Source organism: Talpa europaea (genome assembly GCF_964194135.1).
Source record: "Talpa europaea genome assembly, chromosome: 6".
Taxonomy (NCBI): Eukaryota; Metazoa; Chordata; class Mammalia; order Eulipotyphla; family Talpidae; genus Talpa; species Talpa europaea.
The window spans coordinates 38,758,187-38,775,397 of record NC_140072.1 but is presented as its reverse complement, the minus strand read 5'-3'; the positions used below and the strand labels follow the sequence as shown (position 1 = coordinate 38,775,397).

At 35.8% G+C, this 17,211-nt stretch overlaps 2 protein-coding genes across 2 annotated transcripts in view; one reads left to right on the top strand and one right to left on the bottom strand.

Annotated features, from left to right (window-relative positions):
• The window catches only part of AFF3 (ALF transcription elongation factor 3), a gene marked incomplete at its 3' end in the record, with an annotated part of 474,001 nt that overhangs the window by 135,173 nt on the left and 321,617 nt on the right, over window positions 1-17,211 (bottom strand). The window contains exon 9 of the mRNA XM_084234797.1: window positions 15,339-15,390. Within this exon, the coding sequence (XP_084090923.1) occupies window positions 15,339-15,390 (52 nt within the window). The remainder of the gene's footprint in view (window positions 1-15,338; window positions 15,391-17,211) is intronic.
• Window positions 8,892-9,139, top strand: LOC311172587 (acyl-CoA-binding protein; the record flags this gene model as incomplete). The annotated part of the gene is made up of 1 exon (XM_084236086.1): window positions 8,892-9,139. The coding sequence occupies one exon, from the start codon at window positions 8,892-8,894 to the stop codon at window positions 9,081-9,083; it is 192 nt and encodes a 63-aa protein (XP_084092212.1). The 3' UTR covers window positions 9,084-9,139.

Below are 17,211 nucleotides of genomic sequence, written 5' to 3'. Positions count from 1 at the left end.
GAACCAACACACTTCTTTTCTGTAATATGACATATAATAAAGTAAAAATGCACCTCATTGGACTGTTGTGAGAACTAAAGACGACAACATGTCCAGTAGAGTACCTGGCACAGAACAGACACTGACTCAGTGGGCAGTAGCATTAAGGGTACCAGGCTGCCAGAGAAGGGATGAGCAGGAGCAGTGTGGGGTGCAAAGAAAAGTCTGTGATCTGGGGAAGGAGAGAGAGGGGGTGAATTTGGTTTGTAAATATACAAACTCTGCATTTTGGAGGCTTGTATCTTAATTAAAATCTGTATAATAGAAAGAGCTAACCTAGCTAATGGCATTTTTGAAAGAAGATACATAAAATACACAGCTCATGCGTTCCTGTCATCCTTTGTGTTATTTTTGCATGCATTCATTTATTCATATTAATAATTTTTTATTGAAAAGGTATTATGTGCCAAATGTTGGGCAAGGCTTCAATGCAAGAGTATGAAGATGCTTTATGAAAGGAAACATTTGGAGGAAGCATAATCAGTCTGTTAATGTCAGGCAATATTTATTGATTACTCACTGCAATTACTATACTCTCCCACAGCCCAAGTGACTCCTCAGAAAAACATTGCCATCTGCTAAAGCTACAGTGAAGACAGAGTAGCTAAAGCTTATTAATTAATGTCTCTGTGGACTGGAAGAGCTCATTGCAAAGGTGCCAACTCACTTCCAGAGACTGTGCCCACCTTAATAATTAAATGAAGAACGCAGTTGCTCATGTGGTCTAATTAGGGGAGGCTGAAAAGATTTCCTTGGTTGCGTGACACAGCTTCAAGATCTACTTTTTGAGTCTCTGAATGGGTCCCCAAATTTTCTGAGTGAGTGTTGAATGCTTTGGGTTAAAACTTTCCTTGACCCTGTTAGAATGCTTCCAGGTTTTGAGGGGGCACTGCTTGGTGCCCATAGACCAGTGCCCCTGGCAGTGCGGCCAAAGAGAGGGCCTGGGGCAGATCTCAGTGTGAACAGACTCACTGGATGCAAAGCTTGGACAAGTTTCTTAACCTTGTTCCACCTTGGTCTCTGAATCTGTAAACATGGGAAAGAAGAACTCCCTTTCAAAGCTCTTGGGAGGACTCAAGAGATTATTTATACAAGGCAAGAAATAGGGCATTCCTTTGGCACAAAGTATCTTGTCAGTTGGTCAGTAACCTCATTGTGAACATTGGGTAATAAAAGTGATTTTGTGTGGTCTGACCTGCATTTAAAAATATTAAGAATGGAAAATGTCAGAATAATGGGAGGTTAGGTTTTGTGACACTTTTATTTCAGTGAATACACTCTTGGGGGTGGGGGTCTTATGTAAAATGTATTTCTGACTATGTATGTTTTGTTCAAAACAGTTTGAGATGGGTACAAACCCAGAATAACTGGCAGCAGGAACTTGAAGAGAGATTTGTACACACATGTTCACAGCAACATTATTCAGAATAACCAAAAAGTAGAAGCAACCCAAGTATCCACTGGTGAAAGAATGGGTAGGCAAAATGTATGGATGCACAATAGAATGTTATTCAGCCTTTTAAAGGAAAGAAATGCCGATGTGCCCACAGCATGTACAAACCTCAGAGACATATGCCAAGTGAAATAAACCAGTCACAAAAGGATAGATATCATATGAGTCCGCTTAAATGAGGTATATAGTCAAAATAATAGCGACAAAAGCAGAGGGGTGGTTTCTAGGATAGCATAGCAGTAGCATAGTAGCATAGCAGTGTGAGGGTATTAGATACTAATGAATGACATACTTAAAAATGGTTAAGGTGATCAGATTTACATTATGTGTATTCTATCACAACTATCGTTAGAAACCATTAAATTAAAAGAAAAAGTCTGGAAAGCCCTGGTGTGGATAATACCCTGAGGAGAGGTATATTTGCCAGGAGCCTCAGAGCAGAGGAAAGAGAAAGTGTGAGCCTCTGGGAAGTGCAGCAGGGGACAGACAAGCAGTCTCCCCAGTTTTGCTGAACAGTCCTCTTTTATCACCTCTGGGACTGTGGGACTTTCCGTCTGGTGTAAGAACTCGGGAGGTAAGACTTGTAGTTTGTTCTGAAATGGCATAATTTCCAATCTTCTTTTTTAGGGTTCATTTGGTGTTTTAACCTGAGAGTAAACCATATAACAGCAACATCTAGTTTCTCTCCCAGGTAAAACTCGAATAGTCTCCTCACTGCTCTTCTCTAACAACATTTCCCAGCCCCAATCTCAATACCAGCACCTGAATACTGGTGCTGACAGCATTCAGGTCAAGTTCTGAATCAAGGTCTCCTTCATCCACTGGATAAGACACACCTCTTGAAGACCTTCCGTTTAATTTGTCCATCTACATAATGAGGGGCCCCAAACATTCCTAAAAGCCTTTCCTATTTTATTTTTTATTCCTGTTGTCTAAGAGTTGCAGAAACAGGATCTGGTCTATTTTCTCCAGGCAAAGGCTGTACACTAAGTTTCTCATTTTTTAAGCAGACAGGATCCTGGCAAATTACTAAAACAGATACAGGAAGGAAGGCTCTTGGGAACAGACATCTCCTAGACTAAAAGAACAGCCACAGTTCATCATTTTAGATGTGGATCACTATGGCCAAAATAAATATCAGGAAGGTTTCAAATTTCTCTGAAAAAACAGCTTCTATCAGTAACAGTTCTCAAATTGACTTTGATCTCTCAACTTCTAGAACACAGTATAAGATCAGTTCATGTAAACTTATTAAATGCACATGCATAAATGATAGATTTCTTTATATATTGAGCATATCATTATTCTTCTGCATTTTTTTTTCATATTTAAATTTTCTAAGCTAATTCCACAATGGGCATGAGAAATTTTTACTGAATACTATTATGGATTGCATATTTGTATCCTTCTCCCCCTTTCTTCTCTCCACCCCCCCTCAATTCTTAGGTTGAAATTTTAACCCCCAATGTGATGATGAGGCCTTTGGGAGGTAATTAGGTCATAAGGGTAAAGCCCTTATGAATGGGATTAGTGCCCTTATAAGAAAAGACACCAGAGAGCTTGCTGCCTTCTCTCGGCTGTGCAGCTGAGGACACAGCGAGAGCTAAGTTGTCTGCAAACTAAGAAAGGGGCCATCACCATCACACTGGATCTGCCAACACCTTTATCCTGGACTTCCCAGCCTCCAGAACTTTGAGAAATACATTTCTATTGTTTATTAACCTTGCAGTGTACAGTAGTTTGTTATAGCAGCCTGAACTAAGAATAGACAAACACTTTCACCGATGTAAACATGCTTTACTGTTCATCTTTATAAATGACTCACTTAGAAGGGACACACTTAGAAGGGACCATTGGGCATCATCTAGACCTGCTCTGTTTCACCAATCAATGACATCCAAGTCTTTGAAGACATTTAAAAATCGAAGTTAGTGTTGCAGGTGAATTCTTTAGCTTCCTCCAGGCCATTTGTCTCTTCACTGGAGGGATGTTTAGCCGTGTATTCTGTGTCTATTGTCTGAAAGTTTTGAGAAAAGCTTAAACTTTTCTTTACCACCCAGCTTCGCTCCTTTCAAACTTTTGTTTTTACCACCCTGTAATCCTTTCTTAATCTTCCAGTTTGTTTTCAAAGGAGAGATTAAAATTCTGATTAAGCTCTGATCAGTACAAATGAGATATGGCTGTTGTCTAGTTTTGTAAGTCATGAATCCTAGTATGCTAGCAGTAATAACTGTTTGTCAAGCACCTCATAGGTAATGGGCACTTCCCATATGTTAATTCTAACTACTGTACTAACTTTGGAGAATAACCTTTCATGGGACACTCTTATTAAGTCTAACCTTATAATGATTTCTAATTATTTCACTGTGCAATGTGCACACCTGATGAACCAGTTTCTGTCTCATTTTACTTTTTTTTTCCCTCTAGGAATTTGATTCTTTCTGCTTAATCTTGTTTCTTTATGAAGGTCATTTCACATCTTCATTTATTCTTTAAAGTTATAGTTACTTTGCTCAGTTGAGGGCCATTTACAAATAGAAGGGTCTTCCCATAGGATTTTTCCACCTGCCTATGCAATAGACTTCTGACTGGAGATTTGTTAGTGGTGGGCAAATCTGAATTATGCGCACAGTGTGGCCAATTTGTGGCCTACACAGTATCTTAGAAATCTCTGCTTGCTCATTTAATACAGATTATAATCTACAGGATTTCAGTCTACTCATCTCTTTCTTTTCAGGCATCACCTAAAGACTTGTACTTCCTGTGATAGTTCCTGCCTCCAGAACAACTACAGAAAGAGTTGTAACACAACAGCAGAATGGTGCAGTGTTAGTTAAAAGACTGGCTTCCTTAGGTCTAAATCCTGGTGATGGAGCTTAAAAGGATAATGCTAAATGAAATAAGTCAGATAGAGAAAGATAAATGCTGGATGTAGCTAGAAATATGTGGAATATAAAGTAACTAAATTAATAGTCAGATAAAGACAAGCTGAGAAACTAACCCTTGATAGCTGACTACAGAACTGAGACACCAAGGTGGAAAGAGAGAGAGAAAGGGAAAGAACAGGGAGGCACAATGATTTGTGGTGGTGGCCCATGGGGCTGGTAGTAGGTGCACTATGGTGGTAATACTTGATGGGGATACCCATCAAGTTATCCTCTGGGAGTTTTATAGTTTTGTGTACATAGGCTCTAACCTTGTTCTTCTTCAAGACTGCTTTGTTACGTTTTTCGCTTTTTTATAAATATTTTAGAATCAATTTGCCATTTTCTACAAAAGTGTCCTGCTGACCATTTGATCAATGTTGGATTGAATCTAAAAATCAATATGAGAAAAAAATTGACTTATTAATATTATAGAGTCTTTCAATTTAGGAATCTTTCTCTATTTAGTTAGGTCTTAAATTTTTCTCATCAATGTTTTATAGTTTGTACTTACATGACTTGCTAAATTGATTACATATTTTATATCATAAATGGATTTTTAAAATTTCATTTTCCAATTGCTTATTGCTAATAAATATAACACAATTGATTTTTGTACATTGATCTCACCAAGTTCAGTTATTGATTCTTATTAGATTTGTTAGTATTTTCTCTATAACCAACCCCTCATTTCAATCTTTATATCTATTCTTTTTTTTTATTTTTGCCTATTAAACTGAGGAGAGCCTCCAGTACAATCTTGAATAGAGATAAAAGCAGATATCATTACTATGTCCTTGATCTTAATGAACTACAATCCTAAGACAATGTTTGGTGTTTCACTATTAAATATAATGTTAGCAGTAGGTTTTCTGGTAGATGTCCTTTATGAGACTGAATAAATTCTCTTCTTGTCCTAGTTTGCCAAGAATTTTTAAATTCATGAATGGGTGTTGAATTATGCCAAATGAGCTTTCCAGCTAAGGATCATATGGTTTTTCTCTTTTATTCTATTAATATGGTGGATTACATTAATTAACTTTCTAATGTTAAATCAATCATGCATTCCTTTGATAAAGAACACTTAGTTAGAATGAATTCTAACCCTGTCATACATCACTGGATTGTATATGCTAATATATTGTTAAGAATTTTTGCAATATTTATGAGGGATATTGGATTATAGTTTTCTCTTCTGATAAGGCTTTATATCTGATTTTGGTATCAGGGCATATCAAACCATTGATTAAGGTTATAAGGGTATGCAATGAATAGGATTTTTTTCCCTTTTCTAATTTCTGAGTTTGTCTAAGCATGGCAGTTCATTTGTTGGTGTTTCATTGGTATAAACATTTCTTTAAAATTAAAAAAAAATCTAATATAGGTCTTTTTTTTGTAAGCCATAAAGAAATGAATATATTTAGATAGCTTAGAACAGTGGTAAATAATAAACAGTTCAATTAATATTACCGATTACAAAGTTTTTCAGAGACAGCAGTTTTGTTCTTTCACATATAAAACTGGAATTCATAGTATATTCAAATAAATAAAATTTCAACCCAAATTTCTTAGTTACCTATCTTATACAAAGCATATTTGACACTACAGGCAATAAAAATGAATGTTATATCATTTTTACCCAAAAGTTGTTTAACATCCGATGGGAAAAAAAAGAGAAGGCAGACAACTATTTACAACACAAATTTACAACATGGCAGAAGAGTTTAATAAAGGGTCATGTTCTTAGTCTCTCTCTTCTCCAGATACTCTAGCCCACTTTTGGTTTCTGAAATACCAATTCTTTTGCTGTCCCAGGATCTTGTATTCACTATTCCTTTGATAGGTTATTCTCATAGGAGATCTGGTTCCTTTTGCTCATTTGGGTTTCAGTTTAGGTATTATCTCCTTAGAGAGGCATTCTCTGAGCACCCTTTAAAAATTTGGTTCCTTCTAGAAATTTTCTATCACAGCACCCTGTTTTATTTTTAATACCTAGTATTTTAGCAACTTATAATTTTTATTCTAATTAACCTGTTTAATTGCTTGTCTTATTGACTAGAAGGCAACTTCAGGAGGGAAAGGTCTTTAAGAGCAATAGGGCCTTTTCTTTAACAGTATTAGAGTCATTCAGACTTTATTTCTTTCTGTGGCAGTGTGGTAAATTGCATTTTTTTTTAAAAAGGGAATTGGCTATTCCATCTAAGTTGTGAAATAAATTGGATAGTATTTAAAAATCTATATTATTATTTAAATTTCTGTAGGATGTGCAGTGATGTGCTCTCATTGCTGATATTGGTAATTTGTTTTTCCTCTTTTCTCTTGATTAGTCTTGTCAGCATTTTGTTAATTTGATTAGTCTTTCAAAAGAACCAAATTTTGATTTCATTTATTTTCTCTATTGTTTGTTAATTTCTGTGCCTATCTTTATTATGCATTTCTTCCTAATTATTTTATTTAATTTCTTCATTTTTAGTCTCAAAATGACAACATAACTTCTTGAAGATCTAGTTTATTTTTTCTAATATAAACATGGCTATACATTTCCCTTTTCTTGTGCTTACTGTTTTAGTGTGTTTATACATTTATAAATTGCACTTTCATTTTCACTTAATTAAAATGACTTTTTAATTTCTCTTCTTACATATTTTTGAGCTCAAAGATTACCTAGAAATGTTATTTGACTCTCAATTATTAGGGATTCTCTAGAAATTTTATTACTACTAAACTGTAATGTATTTATGCTGTGATCATAGAACATATGCTGTATAATTTTAATTCTATGCAATTTATTGGTACTTCTTTTATTACTCACAATAAGTCTACCTTGGAGAATGCTTCACGTGCATTTGATAAGATTCTGTAACTTACAGTTGTTGGGTGTAGTGTTAATAAATGTGAGAGTCCTAATACTTTGTTGAATTTTTCTATCAAAACTACTATCGTAGGGCCTCCCCTGGTGGCGCAGTGGTTGAGCGCTGGGTTGCGAAGCTGCCTGCAGCCCCTGCAGTGCTGGTTCGATCCCCAGCTGCCAGCGAGGGTCCCGTATGGCGCACAGACCTCTCCTGCCTCGCCCGCTGCTCCCCTCAGCAGTGTATTTCCTTGGTCTGCCTGTTCTGTTCCCTGCTCTGGCTCTGGTGAAGTCTCTCATCCTCCCACGCTTCTGACCATGCCCAGTGCTTGTATAAATAAATAAATAATCTTAAAAACCAAAAACCAAAACAAACAAAAAAACTACTATCGTAGACTTGTTAGATTTGTTTCACCATTTTTTGGAGTTGTATTTGTAAATACATATGTGTTCTCCAGTAAGTGAACATTTTAGCATGATGAAATGTCCTTTTAACCTCTCTTGATATGATCTGAGGTCTGTCTGGCAGTATGAAATGTCACACCAGGGCCTCCCTTGGGTGCAGGGGTTAAAGTCTCAGTGCTTCAAGTTATTGCAGCCACTGCTCCATGAGTTTGATCCCTGGCCAGGAAGCTAACCCACATAGAGCAGAAGACCTCTTCTTGCCCACTGCTTCCTTCAGCAGTATATTTCAGTGATCTGCCTGTTCTGCTCCCAACTGTCTCTGGTAAATCCTCTCACCCCCCTCCCCATACCTTTGGCCTATACCCCAGTTCTCATATGCATAAATAAAAATAAATCTTTTAAAAAATATTTATGTCACACTAGCTTTCTAATGCTTACTATTTACAAGTCTATCTTTTCCATTTTCTGTCTTTAACCTCTTTGTGTTTAATTAAAATTTCCTGTCTTTCAATCCTGAATTTTTATAGGTAGTATGACAATCTCTACTTTTAATTGGAATTTTTAGTCCATTTACATTTAATGCGATTACAGATGTGGTTGGGTTCAGGCTTATTATTTTTGCATTTCTTTTCCACTGATTCCTTCTCTTTTTTTGTTTGTTTGCTTGTTACTTCCTATCATTTCTTTGTAGAAATCTATTTTTTGAGGTATTTTAATTATGCTAATGACTTTTCAGTTATGTTCTCCCCCCAATATTTGTTTATGGTGATTTTTTTTTTTTAGGTAATATATTGTGCATTCTTAACTTATCCCCAATTTAATTAGATTTAACATTATATTTAACATGTAAGAAACTGAAGTTGTGCAGTATTTGCCCTATCTTGTACTATTTTTGTCATATACTTTATAGCTATATATATCATAAATCTGAAAAAGTATTTCTTACATTAAACTTACATTAACCAATATAAGGAGATATTTATTATAACTATATTTGTTTTATTTATAATAAATTATATTTATTATATAAATATTATGTTACATAAATATTATATTTATATTGCAATATATATTTATAATAAATATTACATTTATTATAAAAAGGAGATATTTCTTTCTCATAGGCTGCACATCTGTCTGATAAATAGACCTGCTTGGCAAATTTCCTTTATCATTTACTAGACTGCAGGCCTAGTCGAAATAAATTCTGTCAGATGAATAGATGCTGTTCATCTATAGCCACTACAAACAAGCAACTGTGGGTGATGTAAATACAGAACGGCCTGGAATGATGGACTTCAAAGGCAAAGCCAAGTGGGATGCCTGGAATGGACTGAAAGGGGCTTCCAAGGACAATGTCATGAAAGCTTACATCGCCAAAGTAGAAGAACTGAAGGGAAAATATGGAATATAAGGGACTGGATTGGGCTGCCAGCCACACATTTCACCTAAACTTTTATAATGCCTTGCTTTTCTAATACTGTGGATAAAGTGAAATAATGAAAATAACCTGTTAACACAGTTCCTCAAGACTGGCCAGGATACAGCTCTAGCAGATTAGGGACTGAAGTGGTCACTGACTTTTAAGTAGTTTTTATCTGTAAGTCATTTAAAAGTGCATTTGTTACTTTAAAAAATTTAAAAAAAAGAAATAAATTCTGTCAGATTTTGTATATTTAACTATATCTTTATTTCAGCTTCAATTTTGAAGGATATATTTTCTAGATTTAGAATTCCAGTTTGGCAGTTCTTTATCTTTTTTGTCTTCTTATATCTTAAAAATATTGTTACACTGTATTCTAGCCAATGTATTGATAATTTGTGATGGGAACTATTCAGTTAATTGTATTATCACGACACTACATATTTTTTTTTTAAACTTTTGGCAACTTTCAAGATTTTCTTTTTATCTTCAGTTTTTAGCAATTTGACTATGATGTTCCATAGTGTGGTTTTATTTGTATTATTCTGTTTCTTGGATTTGTAAATTCATGTTTTCATTCAGTTTGGAAAGTTTTCAGTTGTTATTTATTCAACTACTTTTATGATACATTTTATCTGTCTTCTCTTTCTGGGACTCCAATTGCATGTATAGCAGACTGCTTGATATTGTCCCATGGTTCTTGAGGCTCTGTCATTGTTTTTAAATCATTACTCTCACTGTTCTTATATGGATAATTCTTATTGATCTGAATTTACGTTTATTTATCCTTTTTATTTGGTCATTTACATTCTTCAGTTAAGTATGTCAAGTAAAATTTCCATGTCAAAAATTTTATTTTTTACTTCTAGAATTTTCATTAGATTCTCCTTAGCAGTTTCCAGTTCCCTACTGAGATTCCTTGTTTCAGCCATCCTGACCATGTTTTCCTTTAATAACACTTTGAAGTTTGTGTCTGTAAAATTTAACTCCAAATATATTAAAGACATGTATGTAAGACCTTTAACTATAAAATGCTATGAAGAAAACATAGGCAAACACTCCATGGCATTGGCTCCAGAAATGTCTTTGGGGATTTAGCTCCAATGACAAGAGAAGCAAAAGCAAAACAAACACATGGGATTACATCAAACAAAAAGTTTCAGTGCAGTGAAAAGAATGATCAGTAAAACAAAAAGATACCCTACTGAATGTGGGCTGATATCCAAGCATATAGAACAAGGATGTAACTCAAAAAGAAAAACGTTAACCCCATCAAAAAATGGGCAGAAGAACTAAATAGGCATAGGCATGTCTTTAAAGAAGACATAAAGATGATGATGAATAGGCATGTGAAAAAATGTTCATCAACACTTATCATGAGGGAAATGCAAATCAAAACCACAATGAGATACCATCTTACACTGGTGAGAATGGCCCACATCAAAAAGGCCAGAAATGACAAGTGTCGGTGAGGATGTGGAGAAAAAGGAATCCTCATACACTGTTGGTGGGAATGTAAATTGGCCCAGTCCCTATGAAAGACAGTATGGAGGTTTCTCAAAATATTAAAAATAGACCTATTGTATGACCCAACAATTCCACTCCTACATATCTACCCAAAGAATACAAAACACTAATTTGAATGGATGTATGTATTCCTATGTATATGTAGACCAATTAAAAACAACTAAGTTATGGAAACATTCTAAGTGCCCAAGGACAGAGTTGATCAGAAAAATATGGTGTATATATACAGTGGAATACTAGCCAGTTACTACAAAAAGATGAACTCCTACCATTTGCAACAACATGGATGCAATTGGAGAGAATAATGCTAAGCAAAATAAGTCAGAAGGAGAAAGACAAAAATCCAAATGGCCGCATTTATATGTAGAATATAGAGAAACATTATAAAGGGTCAGTCAAAACCAAACCAATAACAAACTCTTGACATCTGACTGAAGAACTGGATTAACTGGAGGGAAGGCTGGTGGGGGCGGGAATTGGGGAAAGAAGTAGGGTGGGAGTCGAGGATGGAAGGGTGCCCAACAGAACATGATGGAGGATTATTGGTACAGTTGGTGTACTGGAGGTGGGGATGGTGTAAATATATATATTTGTAGAGATTTAAACTTATAACCCCAAAGCAGATACAATAACATGAACTACATTAACCTCGATAAACGTAATTTGATTAAAAAAAGTCTGTGTCTGAAAATTCCAATATAAAAGTCATCTCAAAGTCTATTATAGTGACTACTTTTCTTGACTATGGACCACAACTTCCTAAATTCTTCACACACCCTTTAATTTTTGATTGGAAAATGAATATTGTGAATTATATTTTATGTTGACTTTTTTTTAATCAGGCAATTAAATTGCTAATTGATATCCTCAAACATGTGAATGCTTAGGTTATGTTTGTACTTTGCCCTTAGTTTTAGGATGAATTCTTTATTCCTAAAGCATGAACATTTTTGAAGTTTCCAAAGGAAATCCAAGGTGTGTACTAAGTCCCTCTAAGTGGGGTTCAAATTCCAAACTCTACAGGCAGTAGTTGTAGACAGCAGGCAGCTGCTGAAATCTCTGCTTAGTCTTGTCAGCTGTTTACCTATTGTTTTTCACTGGGATCACTGGCATCTCACCTCTGTCCTTGCCCATAGACATGCAGGTTAGGAGTCTCCAGGGATTAAGGTGATTAAGGTGAATTTATAGACAGATTTGGAGCTCTATTCTCATTGCCTCTCTCCTTTCTGGAATTTCCTTCCTTAAATCCCAGCCACTCTGGCAGTTCTGTACTCACTTCTGACACTTCAAGTCTCCATGACTATGACAGAGAGCTGCTCTTTGTGGATTGGGGAGGAGCCTCAGGGGGAAAGCTGTTTAAATGTAGATCTCACCCAACCCAATTTGCTTCTTTCAAGGATCAAATTCCCAATATGTTTTTTAACATATTTGTCAGAGTTTATAATGATTCTCTTCAGGAGAATTAATAGAAGCTCTTCCATCATTAACATAACTGGTACCCTCTACATTCCAATTCATGGGATTTTGTAGGCTAAGAATGCACTGTACTTTTCATCTTTCTGAATACTCATAGGAATTTTAAATAATATATTCTGAAGGAATCCTCAGCTGTTATCCAGAATGACCAGGCAGTGACTGTCTAAAACTTATGATTAATTCCCTGCTAAGAGGCCAACAAGCAAAGATGCTTCTTCGGGAAATGAATTCTGTGTGGAGACTCCCAACTTTATACTACAATTTAAACCCATACAGTGGACTTGAAATGACTCACAGAGTTATGGAATTACACAGACAGAGGAAATGTATAGGAATTATTGAAGCCAACTCTGACTCACTAAACCATGAATGTGAAAGAGGTATTTTCCCTTTGCCTTGTGTGTATATTATCTATAGTTTACTTTGCTCAGCTTCAATCCCTCCAGCTACTAGGGAGTTCATCATTTTGGGTTTTGTTTTACTTAGATTTTCTCCCTTTGTTTCATCTTTATCTTTGGCATCTGTATACTCCTGGCTCTGCTGACCTGGCCTCTGAATCATTCTGATTGCTCTGTCCATTAATGTTAAGGGTTGAATTTTCCACCCCTAAATTTACATGTTGAACTCCTAACCTCTAGTATCTCAGAATGTGACCTTTATGGAGAAGGGGTCCTTACAAGGTAATCAAACTAAAACGAGGCTATCAGGGTGGGTACTAATCCAAAATAACTGGTATTGTCATAAAAAGGAAAAATTTGGATAGTCAAAGATTCATAAAGGGAAGATGATGCAATTAGACACAGGGAGACGATGACAATGAACAAGGTCTGGAACAGATCCTCCTTCACAGAGCAAACCAATCATGCTAACTTATGTAGCACTAGCCTCCAGAAGTGCATAATAAATTTCTGTTATTTAAGGCACCTGGTTATGGTAGCCCTAGCAAAGGAATGCACTTACCATTAACATATAAGCTAATCCCAGTGAATCTTCTTGATTCTCACTCATGGCTTTTCTGTCTCCTAAGATTCACCGACCTATCAGTACGGTAAATGGGGGGATAGATGGGGGGAAGCAAAATATCTAAAAACTGGGGTCCTAATTTTCTACTAAGTACACATTAAGATTCCTCACATGTAGTAGAAGGATAATGTCCCTGCTCTTCCTATCTATCCACGTAAATACACTCAAATAGTACCACATAAAGACTGTAAAATGCTACACAAAACTAAGGTGACTTGAATTCTTGCTCTTTATTCATAATGTGCTGACTAATTATAACAGAACCACTATTAAAGGACCCTCTGAGGGGCTCTAATTCACTACTCTCCACTTCAAGAGAGATCCTTGCAACCTCAGACTTTATTTCTGCTATTTCAAGAGGCAGCATGTGAAGCAGATAGGGACGTGGGTGACATTCTCAAGTCTATTCTCAAGTCTCCAGAGACTTTCAAAGTAATTCCTCAGACAACATATTTATTTTTATAAGGTCCCAGTTATGGAAACAAATTGTTTTAGAGAATGAAGTTTTTAGAAATGTGTAACAGAAGGAGCACTTTAATGTGCATCAAATTGCATTAACAAAATTGTTATCTACTGTAAGCTTTTCTAATTAAATGCAGGATGCCTGAAGTTTCCCAACATATTTTGTATTTTCCTTTGTCTGTTTTTAAAATGATTTTGTTAATGAGAATTCAAAAAATTAATTTCTATGATAATTAGCATTTTTATAAAATTATTAAAAATATAACTTAGTCCTCAATGAATTACATTCTACGTGCATATATTCTTAGCTAGTCTCAAATGTTACTTAAAAGAACTAAATTTTTAATTGATTCTATCCTTTTCAGTTCTCTAGAATGCCTCCAGATGGCATTAAAACTCTTTTCCTATCATATTTTGGAGTATAAAAATTAAAAAATTAAAAAGTATTCTACCATTTTAAACTATTCACATTCATTATGTATCATTAGAAATCATGACGGTGGAGCTATTTACAAATTCTAGGGTTATATGCTAAGAAAGACAAACATGTAATCATATTCTTTATGAAATACTGTAGCTATCACATGCAAGCCAAAGAATCTTTCCAGACTGAGAAATAGATCCTAGACAAAATAAGATAATAATATTATATCACAGTCATTTCTAATCAGTAACACTTTAAATTCATGGCAGTAAGATTACTGTCCACAAATAGTCAAATTCACAAAGCTGTCTTCTAAGATGAAAACATATCTAACCTTTCAGAAGTGATAAAAAATTTTTAAAGAAGTAAACCTGTTACTGGTTCCCATGGAGCTGATATAATTTGTTAGGTTGTGAATTGTTTTATTTAGACTTTGGCATATAAATCTTACATCAAACTAATCATTAAAACATATTTGGTGGCGCAAGGGGTTAAGTACAGCACTATGAAGCTATAGGCAGCCACTGCAGCACTAGTTCCATCCCCTGCCAGACAGGGAGCTACCCACATGGAGAGGCAGACCACTCTTGTCTCGCCCGCTGCTCCCCTCAGCAATGTCATTTTAGATCTGCCTGTTCTGCTCCCTACTGTCTCTGGTGAATCCTTTCATGGCACCCCCCAGCCCTCCCCCACCCCCTGAACTCCTGGCCTACCCCCCAGCTTTTGATGCATAAATAAATAAATCTTTTAAAAAATATTTGGATTCCTTAAGTATTGAGAGGAAAAAGACAAAATGTGGAGTAAGGAATACATGTTCACAAGTGCCCTTTCTTATCTTTTTAAAACTGTGTTTATTAATTCAAAACATCTATAAAACTCTTGCGGTTCCAGAGATATTTTTCACATAATTCAGTAGTGAGCTTGCAGGTAGCAGGTTTTTACATTGGCATTGGTACTTTATAGGTGCGTGGACAGACTATACCCAGCAAATGCAAAAAGTTGTGCAATTATTTGTGACAGTGCTGAAAGTCTTCAACGGAATTCTAAAGGGTTTATCTTCCTTCCCCTCTCCAGTACACACCTTCAAATCTCATTACATTTCTACTTTATAAAGAGAAACGTTCGCATTTTCAAGATGACTCTTACTGTGCTAAAGCACAAGAAAGACCTCAAAATGCATCTGTACCCAAAAGCATTTAAAAAGTCATTACCATGAAAAAGAGTCACAGGATTGCTTCCATTATTATTATCACTATTTCAGATTCTTGCATGGTTTCATATTATAGGCATATTAAAGAACAGTGATCTCAGATAGAAACAGCAAAGAGACTTACGATGTATTTGAGGTGCCATTGTCTGGACTCTCTGGCTCAGCATCACCTTTCTCTTAAAAAGGAAGCAGAAAAAAAATACCAGAATGTGAGTGTTATTGCCTTTAAGACGTAAGAGAGATTAAATATATTTCCATGTTCCTATTAACAATCTTTCAAAATGTGCAGCAGGAGACTTTTAAAACATCTTTTTATTGTCTGAGAACTAGATTTACAAAAATAGTTTCTTCTACGCAATATAATTGCCCAGACACAAATCTGTGAGTAGGTACGAAGGAACTGTTTGCAAACAACCAGAGGCTCAAGTGAGACCCTGCCAAAAGATGAATATCTTACAGATGGAAACTGTTTCCTTCCATTTCATTTTACAGAAAATTTAAGGAAATAAATGCATTCACATTCTATATGCAATTCTATTTGAGCTTTGATCCCTTCTGCTAACACAGGCCTAATCAGGTCAGGCTGCATCAGAACTTTATAGAACACTGAGATTGCACTAGAGGTTCCATGATCCCCAAGAATTATACCCCACCAAATTCTGGAGGCAGGTTTTGGGGACCCTGAGTCAATGCAGAATAAGATGTTAACCAGAAAACCATCCTGACCATCTGAGCGGCTAAAGAAATGTTTCTTCAGTCCATGGTCATCAAAGACTTAATGGGGTTTAATCAAGGGAGCTCTGAGCCAGTTCACCTTTTATAGTTTTAAAGAGTAAATTCTTCTCATAATATAATGTAATTCTTAGGTCCTCCACCACTCATGTTTTGAACCACAAATCCTCATTCTGCAAGGTGCTTCTTTTTATTTCCCAGGCACTACGGGATGGAAGAAGGGGCATAGTTGGGAGGGTGAGTTGTCTGTGATTGCGATGTGCAGTGCTACTAGTTGAAAAAATCACTTGGAAGCTTGTGGGTTGCATGAGATGGGTCTGATAGGGGCAACTTGCTTTGCTTTGCTGCTTCAAGTCTGGCCTAAGATCTCAAAGAATCCCCAGGTCTACTATTTAGAGCCTCGGGTCTCTGTCACAGTATAAGCCCCTTTTGTCAGTTGTTGGCATTACCTTGTTATCACCTCATCTCAGAAATAACCCCCTAAATTCCATGATGAACACCTTCTATAAATCAAATTGATCTTGCAAGCTGAATCAAAAGTAAACATTAGAAATTTTTCTCTTTTTCTTATTGGGAAATAAATAGTTGTAAGACAAAGATGAAATTATATATAGTTCACAGATATAATGTGTGTCTACACAGTGCCAGAGCCACCATGGGGGAGCCACTATGCTAAAAAGCCACAGATAAAATCCATTTAACTGTCTCAAAGACAAACACTGATTAGAGCTGCAATAAATATGAAACCACACTGAAGTAAAAGTAGAGGCAACAAATTAATAAACTTGCTTGAAAGCTCATACTTTTTACATTACACTTTAACTTCCAGGCCTGGTCTGTGGTGCATTTATTTAGGTGATATGCAACACCATGTCACCTAGCTTTAGAGTGGAAAAATAACCTAATTTAGCACTTTCCAAAATCACTTTTCTACAGAATAGCCACAATTCCTGCCAGAATCCCAGTGTTATAACACCTGCATTATATCAGACAAAACTAAATAGAGGTTTTAATTATTAATTGATTTTTTTCCCTTTAATTTGGAGAAATTGGTTACCTTCTCCAGTCTATAGCTGCTAGTAATCAAACAACACACAATCATAATCAAGAATGTAAAGCAGAAAGTTCGACAGTAGCAGGCAGTAGTAAACATTTCCAAACACTTCTGTCAAAAAACAGGAAATCAAGAATAGAAACGAAGCCATTGTTTGGATGCTGGAATAAATATGTTTTACCTTGACCAACAATGCTGCCAAATAACTCGC